The sequence below is a fragment of the Saccostrea echinata genome, unplaced genomic scaffold (assembly GCF_033153115.1).
Source record: "Saccostrea echinata isolate AGI-Se365-2 ecotype Australia unplaced genomic scaffold, CSIRO_AGI_Sech_v1 ptg000053l, whole genome shotgun sequence".
Lineage (NCBI taxonomy): Eukaryota > Metazoa > Mollusca > Bivalvia > Ostreida > Ostreidae > Saccostrea > Saccostrea echinata.
The window spans coordinates 211,712-224,776 of record NW_026889802.1 but is presented as its reverse complement, the minus strand read 5'-3'; the positions used below and the strand labels follow the sequence as shown (position 1 = coordinate 224,776).

General features: G+C 34.2%; 1 protein-coding gene across 1 annotated transcript; it reads right to left on the bottom strand.

Moving 5' to 3' along the window:
* Window positions 1-502: 502 nt before the first annotated feature.
* Window positions 503-2,321, bottom strand: LOC133204400 (dynein light chain Tctex-type 5-like). The gene has a single exon (XM_061340124.1). The coding sequence runs from the start codon at window positions 2,068-2,070 to the stop codon at window positions 1,408-1,410; it is 663 nt and encodes a 220-aa protein (XP_061196108.1). The 5' UTR covers window positions 2,071-2,321; the 3' UTR covers window positions 503-1,407.
* Window positions 2,322-13,065: the final 10,744 nt, after the last annotated feature.

The following is a 13,065-nucleotide window of genomic DNA, read 5'->3' as shown; positions in this document are numbered from 1 at the left end:
TCCAAATTGGAGCCTCCTTTGTGCAGTCTTAAGAATATAATCATTTTCCATAATATTGAGTGACTTTTTAATCTTGGCGGAGGATTAGAGAGCGTTATGTGTTAAAAGTTTCAACTAATCCACAAGCAGACATAAGCCCTTTCCCTCCTCTAAACACTTGTATTTAAATTAAGTTCATTAATTAAATGGTACATGTCGTTGGATTCGTCGCCATTGCAGGTGCAGTCATAAAAGATGACTTTATAAAAGAACTACAAAATTTTCAAGCATATAAATTATAGTCAAATATATAAAAATCACAAATTGAGAAAATAAGATGAGATTTTACGAGGAATAGATTAATGAACCCGTGCATGACACAAATAAAGGACGGATAATGTTATAAATAGATACCGGGGAAACCTATTTTTCTTTTAATCATTAATCATCTCTATTTTATGTAGAATATGTGTAAGTATATTAATAAAAATATGTTTGTGCACAGAAACTCGGCCTGTTACACACCGTATCTATGCACTTAGACGGGTATTCACTTTGATGTTTGAAGAATCCATTATGAATCTTTTGTTTGCGCGGTTGTATGGAAGTTCAGAATTCCAGAGCGTCGAGGCTTTGGACATGGTCACGATATTCATTTTTTTTTCTTCCGATGACAAAAAGGGATGTGTTATACGTGAATTTAAATCTTCGACGACCCCATCGTTATCAACAATGTCCCGTTTATTCCAATTGATTTGTTTAAAAGCATTGTAAATTTCCTCAAACAAAAACTATTCATAAGTTATATGTGATCAATGCTATGACGTTGATTTTAGCTATGATAAAGAAAAGATTCAGCGTGATATAGTAGTTTTCTTTTTTTCGTTATTTTATTTATTGCAGGAGTAAAACAAATAATATAATATAGATTTTTCTCTCTGTTATTCAGAAAGATTCAATCAGGTAATATGGAAGGCTTGCATTTTGTCAGATCGATGAAGTGGACCAAATTTTTACAAGAAGAAAAAAACTGTTTAAAAGCTTAAAGCTGGAGAACCTGTCAACTCAAAGATTTCAATAGCTTTCAATTTCAATTAACATCTCACATAAGAATTTATGGGTCTCCAACAAATCCGACACACCAATAGGAAGTAAATAGACACAACTCAATTATATAGGCATTTTCAACAACACACTATTTCTGTTAAAACCTTTGACAACAGGCTTACGGGGTGCCTGGAATTGAGGATTATCATTTCACAGTACATGTTATATACAGTCATACAGTCCGTCCATCCAATACACAGGCGACACAGCACATTATTTCAAGTGCTCGTTAATAGTTGTCATTGTAAAATAACACACATTATGGCCGCTAAATTAATCACATTGTTCAATTCGTTGATATTCTTTCACAGAGCACCATCGTTAGTCCATGTACATCGCATAAACAAGTCCTACTGCGTACAGAGAGGCGTTTTTGAATGTATATTCTGAAAAATTATCCGTACCTTGGTTCCAGATGCAGCGACTAGTAAATGCAATGGAGGGATGGGTCTCATTTTGTCCAATAGCTACTACTACCACGATCTTATACCGAGGAAATCCGAGAATCTTCACAGAGTGTTTGATTTTCTCCGATAATGTTGTAGTTAAACTTATGCATTTCTCTTTGTCATATATCATGGTACCAAGGTCACGTTCAAAAATATCCTTGATAGTGTCGCGAACTTCAGCACTCCTGAATTTGACGTCAGGTTCCGTTTTATACGTATTTTCGTAACGAACGTTTGGTCGATGCGTATGTGCTGATGTCATAATCATCGTGGACCGGCCTGTGGTCGATTCCACAATGGACTGTTTCCGGTCCTGAGAGGGTCTTCTGGCGTGGTCCATCATCATAATTGATGGTCGACGACCGGCCGCACCGTGTTGCGGATCAAAAGACGCTTTTCTTGTGTCTGGCGGAATAACGGATGGTCGTCTAGCGTCCGGCGGGATCATAGACTGTTTACGGGCTGCCGCATCTGGCATCAGTGACTGCTTTCGTCCAAGAGGTCCACCCTCTTTCTTGGCAACACTTGTACTCATATCGATTTTTAAATTCCCTTAAACCAACGTATGTCCCGTATCCGATCAATGATTATTTAAACCACTCTTAATAATTATTACAATGATTATTCTTTAAGTAGAAGACAAGGATAGTGTACTAAAACCTCCTGGTCGGTGGCAAATCACCTGTTCGTGTAGATCCTCACAAATCGTAACGTGCACTATATATTGCAAGTCCTGCTACTGGTAACAATTTAACATTTGAACATCTGACACTTTGCGATCCCTCAGACATTTAAACTCCGATCTGATTTGTCACTAGTTACCAGGAGCTACAGTACCAATGCACCGCTTTTGACGGATGCGCGATGAATGCGTTTGGTCGTATTGTACCATTCCTAGCGCAATAAAAGACAATGTCATTGAGTCTAAACAAGTTCTTCTCATAAGGTATTCATGTAGAAACGATTTGCATTGTCTTTGATCGAGTTAAAATAACATCCACCGATTTATACCAGATCTTTATTGTGAATTCTTTACGATTGACTAGATTTAAACATCATAGAAAAGAATATTGCAATGAACCAAAAAAACTTCGAGTATAATTTAAATTTCTTTATTTAATTGTTAACCACATTTGTTTACTTTTAATTGAAATTGTAATTACTTATTTAGGAGAGAGAGAGAGAGAGAGAGAGAGAGAGAGAGAGAGAGAGTATTTATTCGTGATTTAATTCATAAAAGAACGGTTGCTATTTAGAGACACTTCAAAACATGGATTTAGTGCGAACGGCAAAAGATCGATGGTTTTAACTGAATAGATATAAATTAGGGCTACTTCATTTAATGGAGTAACTTGAAACGAAAATTAACTAGACTCTAATATTCTTTTAGTTCTGCGATGGCTTAAAGTCATTAGAGGGGCATTTGTTTGATCTTTAGGATATATTATGCTTGGCTTTTTCAGAGTTTTTCTTAGCCTTTAAATGTCCTTCTTGTTTTGGCGATTAGATTAAGATAACAGTTTGGCGGAGTTAACCATGTGTATATTCAGGTGTTAAGATAAATTACTGTCTCTTCATCTTATTAGATTTAAAATCCTCGATTAGAATTATTATGGACGGTACATATTTTTAAGTATTTTGTGATAATTGGTAGAATCCAGGCATTAAGGCTGTATTTCACTTTTTAAAAATCCGTAGCTCTGTTGGATATGTGATACTTAAAATGTTAGATTGTTTCATTCGCAAACCTTTAGTGTTTTTGAATTTACAATATAATATAAAGAAAAGACAAGAGAAAGGTTGCACTTACTTAGTAAATACGTGTCACGTTTGTTTTTTGATTTTTCTTTTCTCACGCATTCTAAATGGTAGCGTAAGGGCCGGTACACACGGTAAGGCTTGCCTTATAAGTCATGGAACTTAAGTTCTAGCCTTACCGTGTGTACACCCTTAATAAACGTTTTTTCAAGCCTTGCAAGTCTGACTTACGAATAGAGCACTGCTCTATTTCTTAATACAAGACTTAGCTGACATGTTCCTCTCAACCAATGAAATCCACTCACCCAAATTTCAATCTATTTTTATCAAACACTGGGTAGATTGAAGGGAACATAAGTATATTCGAATAAGATAATGAAAATATCCGCAAATGCTTTTGTTCAACGTCCTCTTTTTTCAGAAGTGTGAATGCACTGGTCTGTAAAATTATTTCAAAGTCCTAGCTAGTAATCTATACTTCTATTTTAATGATATGCACTGTTTACGGCTCAAAAAAACCTGGGATTTATGGAAATGTTGTTTATAATCTTGTAAGTCTTGCCTTAGCGTGTGGACGCCAGAGATGTACGTCCTGCAAAACGAAAGGTTTTAGACTTATAAGGCAAGCCTTACCGTGTCTACCGGCCCTAAAATGTACCAAAAACTACCGGAAGTACATGTCATCCTTGTTCTCTCTGCGAGTCCTCTTTATATTTGATATATTTTTTATATTTGAATTATTTAAAGGGCCATAACTTATTGTTGAGCCGAGGATGTTTTTCTTAATAAAAAGTAAACGAAGGACGGACAGTTCTTTCTTAATGTACAATGGGTATTTAATATACAGGAAATATTTAATGAAAAATACCTGAATACTAAGCATGAATTTTGCAAAAGTAGTCGACACATAGGAATGATTTGACATTTTTATCTATCGATTCCAATTCCCACTTCTAGTCGTTACGTCTTTAAAATTCAAATCCACTCATTTATCACGCAGTATGCAGCGACGCCCCGGTATGCACCCCTCTTAAGCCAAGCCATCAAAATCCCCACCATGACAAGAAAGATCGTCTGGGAATGCTTAATGTCAAATTTTAATTCTACACAAAATACGCATGCATAATTTATGACATTTAATTTAAGTCAGTGTTTTATTTTCCGATTCGTTCGAGAAACCTGTTTTTTCCCTTTGCATTATACCGACGTGGGAGATGATACAAGTTTTTTTTTCATTTACAGGAAACAGTGGCATTCTGATAGAACTCGGATTGTCCTTTTTGGTCTAATTTCCACGAGAAATTGATTTTCCTGCTTATAGTCGACACCTGATGCATATCAAAATGAATCTAACTAGATCTTAATCGTTCTATGTTTCTGATTCTCTGCCTATATCTAACAGATTGCCAAAATTATGTTCAAGTGCCCCATTTATAAATGTACTCGTCTAAATCGATTGTTTTGATAAAGCTTACATATCTATTACATTTGAAATACATCTACTTAAAACACGAGTGCAACAGCTGTGTGGAGTATTTGTAGCGGTTAATCCAAAGGTTGCAGCTCATAGAAGATCGTTGATGTCTGGAAGAAGTGAAAGACACATGTTAACTTCAACTCTATAGCATTCAGTGGTCTAATTAATGCGGGAGTCTAAGAATGAGCACAGTTGTTTTTTTTTTATAATAGTAAATACTGATATAGATCACGAGCCACCAGTAGACAAGATCTGCCTCTGCACGCAACCAGTGGTCAAACTCCGCCTCTGCACGCAACCAGTGGTCTAGTTGCGCCTCCGAACAACCAGTGGTCTAGTTTCATCACCGCACAGCCAGTGGTCTAGTTTTGTCTCCGCACAGCCAGTGGTCTAGTTTTGTATCCACACAGCCAGTGGTCTAGTTTTGTCTCCGCACAACCAGTGGTCTAGTTTCGTCTCCGCACAGTCAGTGGTTTAGTTTCGCCTCCGCACAGCCAGTGGTCTAGTTTTGTCTCCGCACAACCAGTGGTCTAGTTTTGTCTCCGCACAACCAGTGGTCTAGTTTCGTCTCCGCACAGTCAGTGGTCTAGTTTCGCCTCCGCACAGCCAGTTGTCTCGTTCTGCCTCCTCACAACCAATGGTCTAGTTTTGTCTCCTCACAGTCAGTGGTCTAGTTCCACAATTGCACGCCACTAATGGGTTAGTTCCACCTACAAGTACGAAGAGAAGCAGAGGAACGGGACGTATCCGAACGTTGACACTTTATGTAGCAGCTAGAATTGTTTAAACATTTGGCAAGCTGGTTTACTGACAAAACACCTGTGATTAAAAGAGATTGATCTATTCGTATAAAGAGATATTTCTCAAAAAAGAGAGATAATTCATTAGGTCTAAGAGACATCTTTTCCCCACAAGAATTTTTTTTTCCATCAGAGATATCCCTTTTACAGAAAGAAATCACTTTTCCCTTAATTAAGAAATATCCATTTTCTCATACGAAATATCTCTTTTTAACCATTAAGGTCAGACGACACGTTCCTCAATAATATATAATTTTCCCCTAGAATTTGTCATTGAAGTACTGCTACTTTACAACTTCTTCACAAAAATTGAGGTACCTTACCAGGCATTTGTGCAAGATACCAGAGGGTGGTGTTTCCTAAATAATCATATTTGAAATCATTTGAATTGTCAATATCACTATTTTTATGTACATTATTTCCTAAGACATTTTAAAAACAGTTTAGAAATCACAAGATAATGTTAATATTATGAATATTTCTTATATTACAAGGAAAAGCAAAACAGAAATTTGAGGAACGCGTGTCGTCAGACCTTAAATACTTTCAGATATCTCTTTCATGATAAGATATACATCCCTCCATGAATCCTAAAATGAGATACCGTTTTTTTAAAGCGATATCGCTGTGTCGAAAAGAAAAATTTCTTTTGACGAATGTGCTCTTGAAAACGCTTCATGCATCCGTCGTTAACAAGTCGTATAAATGAACAATTGGACAGTGAAATTCATTGTACTGATGAAACAAACATACACACACCCTCACACATGACTCTATGCTTGCCCTATTCTTATTATTTGTATTTATGGGATTTATGAGATCGATCCCAGGACTCTATGCTTGCCCTATTCTTATTATTTGTATTTATAGGATTTATGAGATCGATCACAGGACTCTATGCTTGCCCTATTCTTATTATTTGTATTTATGGGATTTATGAGATCGATCACAGGACTCTATGCTTGCCCTATTCTTATCATTTGTATTTATGGGATTTATGAGATCGATCCCAGGACTCTATGCTTGCCCTATTCTTATTATTTGTATTTATGGGATTTATGAGATCGATCCCAGGACTCTATGCTTGCCCTATTCTTATTATTTGTATTTATAGGATTTATGAGATCGATCACATGACTTTATGCTTGCCCTATTCTTATTATTTGTATTTATGGGATTTATGAGATCGATCCCAGGACTCTATGCTTGCCCTATTCTTATTATTTGTATTTATAGGATTTATGAGATCGATCACATGACTCTATGCTTGCCCTATTCTTTTTATTTGTATTTATAGGATTTATGAGATCGATCACATGACTCTATGCTTGCCCTATTCTTATTATTTGTATTTATAGGATTTATGAGATCGATCCCATGGCTCTATGCTTGCCCTATTCTTATTATTTGTATTAATGGGATTTATGAGATCGATCACAGGACTCTATGCTTGTCCTATTCTTATTATTTGTATTAATGGGATTTATGAGATCGATCCCATGACTCTATGCTTGCCCTATTCTTATTATTTGTATTTATGGGATTTATGAGATCGATCCCAGGACTCTATGCTTGCCCTATTCTTATTATTTGTATTTATGGGATTTATGAGATCGATCCCAGGACTCTATGCTTGCCCTATTCTTATTATTTGTATTTATAGGATTTATGAGATCGATCACAGGACTCTATGCTTGCCCTATTCTTATTATTTGTATTTATGGGATTTATGAGATCGATCCCAGGACTCTATGCTTGCCCTATTCTTATTATTTGTATTTATAGGACTTATGAGATCGATCCCAGGACTCTATGCTTGTCCTATTCTATTATTTGTATTTATGGGATTTATGAGATCGATCCCAGGACTCTATGCTTGTCCTATTCTATTATTTGTATTTATAGGACTTATGAGATCGATCCCAGGACTCTATGCTTGTCCTATTCTATTATTTGTATTTATGGGATTTATGAGATCGATCCCAGGACTCTATGCTTGCCCTATTCTTATTATTTGTATTTATAGGACTTATGAGATCGATCCCAGGACTCTATGCTTGTCCTATTCTTATTATTTGTATTTATAGGACTTATGAGATCGATCCCAGGACTCTATGCTTGTCCTATTCTATTATTTGTATTTATGGGATTTATGAGATCGATCACTATTCTTTATCTTCAGCTTTTTCTTAAGTATGAACGATGATATTATAACAATAACATATGCACTTGTTATATATATGTCAGCGTACACCTTAAATCGACGAAAAAGATGATGAAATTTCTGTTTTTGTGTAAAGGTTATCTCTATTTTAGAAGATCTCTCTTAACTTATCACCTTTAGAAAAGAAATTTCTCCATAAAAGCAATATCTCTTTTTAGCTCTTAGGAGCCAAAGACTCAAAGAGATAATGCTGTGGTCATTTGTGCGGTGTGCGTCAACTTTTTTAAGAATATGGGCCATATCTCAAGAACCCTTGGCCATTTTTGTCGAATTTGTCACAGAATATCCTTGGCCCAAGGACTCTCATTTATACTAAAAATTAAGGTGACCCTTAACAAGGGGGTATAATTGGGGAAATAAAAACAAAAGTAGTGGTTGCTAAAATTCTCCTTCTCAAGAACCATATTTATGCATTAGGATTAGGATTAAAAATTGTTCAAGGCATCGCTCTAGGGCAAAGGGCGTGGTCTCAAGGTCAAAATTGACGTAAAATTATGTTTCGTTAAAACTTTGATACTTTGCCCACTATAAGGTCTAGGATCATCAAATCTTGTCAGTTGACGAATCTTAGGACCTCATGTCACGTTGACTCAAAAGTAGGTCACGGTGACCTACTTTTTGAGTTTTGCAGGTACTAGTGTTCATTTTCAAATTGATTAAATGATGCATACTAAGTATCTTGGACATTTTGAAGCCTATGATCATCAAAATTTATCAGTTTATGCATCGTGGTGCTTTAAAGTGTGACAACTAAAAAGTAGGTCCGGGGTGATCCCATTTCTGAATTTTATGGCCAATCATTTTTAAAACATTTTAGGTCATTATTTCGGATACCGAGAAGTTTGAATCATCAAACCTCGTAAGGTGATGCATCTTGGGGTCTTGAAACATCAAAAAGTAGGTCATAGGGACCTATTTTTTGAATTTTGCAGATATTCATTTAAAATTGTTTTAGGTATATTTTGGACATTGTGAAGCCTAGAATCAGAAAATCTTGTCAGTTGATGCATCCTAAGGTCTCGGAGTATTTCAACTAAAAGTAGGTCACAGTAACCTACTTTTGGAATTTCATGGCTATATTCATATATTTCAGATACTACTTGGCTTAGAATCATCAAACTGTGTTAGTTGATGCATCTTGGATCCTTGGAATGTGCCAAACAAAAAGTAGATGGTGGTGACCTGCTTTTGGAATTTTAAGGCTAAATATCTAAATATTTCATATAAAAAGAGGCTAAGAATCATCACATGATTATAGTAAAATTAAAGCGACATCTGTAACATAGTAAACAATTATATAAGTTTGTCAGTTGATGCATCCTAGGATCTCGGAGTATGTTAACCAAAAAGAAGGTCACGATGACCTATTTTTGAATATTTCACAGCTATATCTAAATAAAGTAAAATTTTGTGAATTAATTTATCTTTGGTCTAAGGACTGTGTCAATTAAACAGGTCACAGTGGCATACTTTTGGAATTTTATAGTTGTATCTCGATATGTAGGGTCCTAAGAGGCTTAGAATTATCAATTTTTATTAGTCGACTCACTTGGGTCCTTGAATTGTGTCATCCAAAAAGTAGGCCACGGTGTCCTTCTTTTGGAATTTCATGGCTACATTTGAATATTTAAGACAATAAAGGGCTTAGGATAATCAAACTATGTCAGTTGATGCATCTTCGGTTATCAGAGTGTGTTAACCAAAAAGTAGGTCACGGTGACCCACTTTTGGAATTTCAAGGCTTTATCTAAATATATAGGATACTAAGATTGAGGCTTAGAATAGATGTGATAGGGTTGCACAATATATCAAAAGAGCGATTTTAGGCCCTTTGGCCTCTTTGTTTTAGTAAAGAGATACCCCTCCCCCTTTCTGGATTGGCAATATAATGACCAAACATAGATTCAATATTTGTAAAGTGTTATCTGTCATATCATACTCTAAAGTCAATCCAGTACTACACCGAAAATTGAAATCACCAGCTTTTTTTTGAATTGGATCAACTGATAACGGACAATGGAAAAGATAACACTATACGTGTTATATGTAATATATATTTTAAATATATATTAAATATATCCCCTGTGACGGCCCAACAACAAAAAATCACTCCAAGAGGCCCGTAGGCCACAACACTCACCTTAGTCACTTTGACCCAACTGTCCTTCATCAGCTTTTTTTTGGGGGGTTTCCTTCTTGATTTCATAAAAATTTGGACTTCATATTATGGACCAAAATCCAGCCCTAAGAGAGCTATGTTTTAATTCAAAGTTGAATCCACACAACATTGGGGAGTTTCAATATCAATACAATCAACATGGCCCTGTTGTTCTGGAGAAGACGTTTTTCATGTTTTTCATGCGTTATGTAAGCTTTGGATCTCTGATTTCGACCCAACCCTAACCCCAGGGCTCATAATTTAAAAAAAAGATTCCAAATAACTTAGTATATTTTGCTTTTTAATATGCTTTAATGTGGTCTTGCCAGTCTTGAAAAGATTTTCTTCCTATATTCTCTCTTGTAAAACTCTGATCCCCTGTTGAAGCCTCAACGTACTCCCGAGGACCCTGATATGAACAATCGTGAATCTAAACTACATAAGGATGCTCGCATATAAGTAATGACTGCTGTTCATAAGAGGAAGATTTTTAAAAAATAATTCCGATATATTTCTACTTAAAACTTTGATCTCCTATTGTGGCCACACCATATCCTGAGGGTCAGGATTTGAATAAATTTGATTCTACACTACGTAATGAACTTTTCACAAACATTTCACCTTTTTTGACCCAGTAGTTCTTGAGAAAAAATAATTAAAAGATGCAATTAAAATTTCACCTAATTCTTGATTATAGACTCTTCAAAGAGGATTTAGCCCTTCTTTTGAAGAAACTTGACAATCTCCCTTTCAGAGTTGTCGTTCGTTCCTATTTTAGAAACATCTGCAATAGACTCGCGTCAAGATTTTTGACATAAAGCAAAAACATGATATTCCAATTATTTTAAATTAAACAAATAGTTCTAAATCTACTTAGTAAATATCTACTTTTAAGGAAAAAAATAGCGCGGGTATTTTACTATAATTAATTAAATCAAACGCACTATCGGTATTTTTCGTGCTTATTACTGTGAGATAAGCGAGGCAACGACAGAACGACAGAGGTGAATGTAGGAGCCGATGATAGAGAGTGCAAACTTGAATCTCCTTCACTTACGTTTCTCTCTGGCAAATTTGTTTGAAATTGGCCTAGTGGTTCTGGAGAAGATGAAAATTTGAAAAAAAAAATTTGAAAAGTTAAAGTCATATGTGGCGTATTTTTTTATAAGTTCAGACTAACTAAAATCAAAAAGATCTTTCTATTTGTTTTATTGTAAGGGGTCAGGTTAAGGTGATGAATAAAAACCAAGACACCTGCGGGTTCGTTATTGGTGATTTATTTGTAAATTTCTGTAGATAATAATACCCTGTGAATATACATATAAATAATATTAGTACAATTTAATATAATCAGGATGACAATTCTTTAAACATACAATATGCTCATAAAATCACAATACATTCTTACTATGCATACTTTGAAAGAGTTATTCCCATTTTCACAGCATTTAATAAAAAACTACATTTATCATTGTACAATTTATATATATATTCCCTTGAAACATATATTGAATTGTTTTACATTATTTATTATAATCAATAAATGAATTCTAAGTCCACTTATTAATTAAGAAAATATGAAAATGATAAGTACATTTGTAAAAATATGAAATGTACCTGTTTATGGAACAGAATGCCTGGTACCTTTGTATTAAACAACAATCACTGGCACTTTATCATTGTATGTACTGTAATAAAATAATATCATTCACTCTCAACTCTTGCACACTCAATATTTTCATTAGTTTATTAATTTCAGATAATTCAGATAAATCAGATTTTGAAATATATTTTGTTAATAATTAGAAGTAAATAAGTTACTTACATATTAGCAGCTGGTAGCCAGTTCACGGTAAAAGTTATAAGTTACATATAAGAATCATGTCTTCACAGTTTGAAAGCAATCTGAATAATGTCTTTGTCTCATGTCCAGAATTTGGAGGTAAAAGTTTTGACCAATAGGATTAAGGACAGATGATACAAACAAACTTTTGTCAAAAAAATTGAAAACAACAACTTAAGTCATGATTTAATTAGTAAAATGAACAAGTTTCACCGCGTAGTTTTTAATTTTTCATTCAAAGTTTCACAAAAATTGGATTTGAAGTGAAAAAAAAATTTGTATAGATTAATAAGGATGGTTGCAGACAGGTGGAATTTTGAACATCGTAGAAGGTTTACAATTTCTTAATATTATAGAATTTTATTATTTGCGTCATTTGCAACAAAAATAGGCCCAGAAATTTATACCAATCCAGGCATCGATTTTTTTTGCTTGTATCATCTGTCCTTAAAGAAAGTTGAATTCTACTCAGGTAGCTTTATTACAGGTGTAGGGGTAAAATAAGTGGTGGATCTAAAGTTTTAGCTGATTGTTTATTTTATTTCAATTGGTTTGTTTTATTTAATTATTTTATTTGATAAATTATTTTATTGCATATTATTAATATTTAATTTTAAATTATTTGTCTTTGTCACACAGATTAATACATACACTTCAAAGTTTAAAATCAATTGCGTTATATTCATAAATGTATAATTAATAAATTATACATTTGAATATTATAATAATTAAAACAACATAAAACTATCACTATTACATTATTACTCTATATAAAGATAGGACTTTCCTATAAATTACACAATTTAAATCAATCACGTTTCAAAGATATTAGAAATTTAAAACACTAACCGATTTATTTACAGACTCCACATTTAACAAAGTTTAAAATCAAGTTAACTATGGAAATATGAGGTTTTTCAAGTTCATAATCGATAATAATTTTGATTTGAACGTAAATAACATATATCATGTTTATCTATAATATGATAGAATAGCGATACGTGAAGACACAGCGTTAAAACCACGGAAAAAAGCGGTATACTGCCTGGTATATTGTGAGGACACTTACGTAAAAATCCACTTAAACAGCGGAATATGCATGTAGAGGGGATACAAACTTAAGTATATATACCACCGTTACCATAACAGCAGTATATATGAAGAGGACATTATCCTGTTATATATAGACATGACACGAACGTTAAAAATACTATAATAGCGGTGTACTGCATGTATATAAAGAGGACACAATCGCAAACAAACAAATTCA

Bases quoted from the DNA above. Each gene is read 5' to 3' on its own strand.
- LOC133204400 (XM_061340124.1), bottom strand. From the start codon at position 2,070: ATGAGTACAAGTGTTGCCAAGAAAGAGGGTGGACCTCTTGGACGAAAG.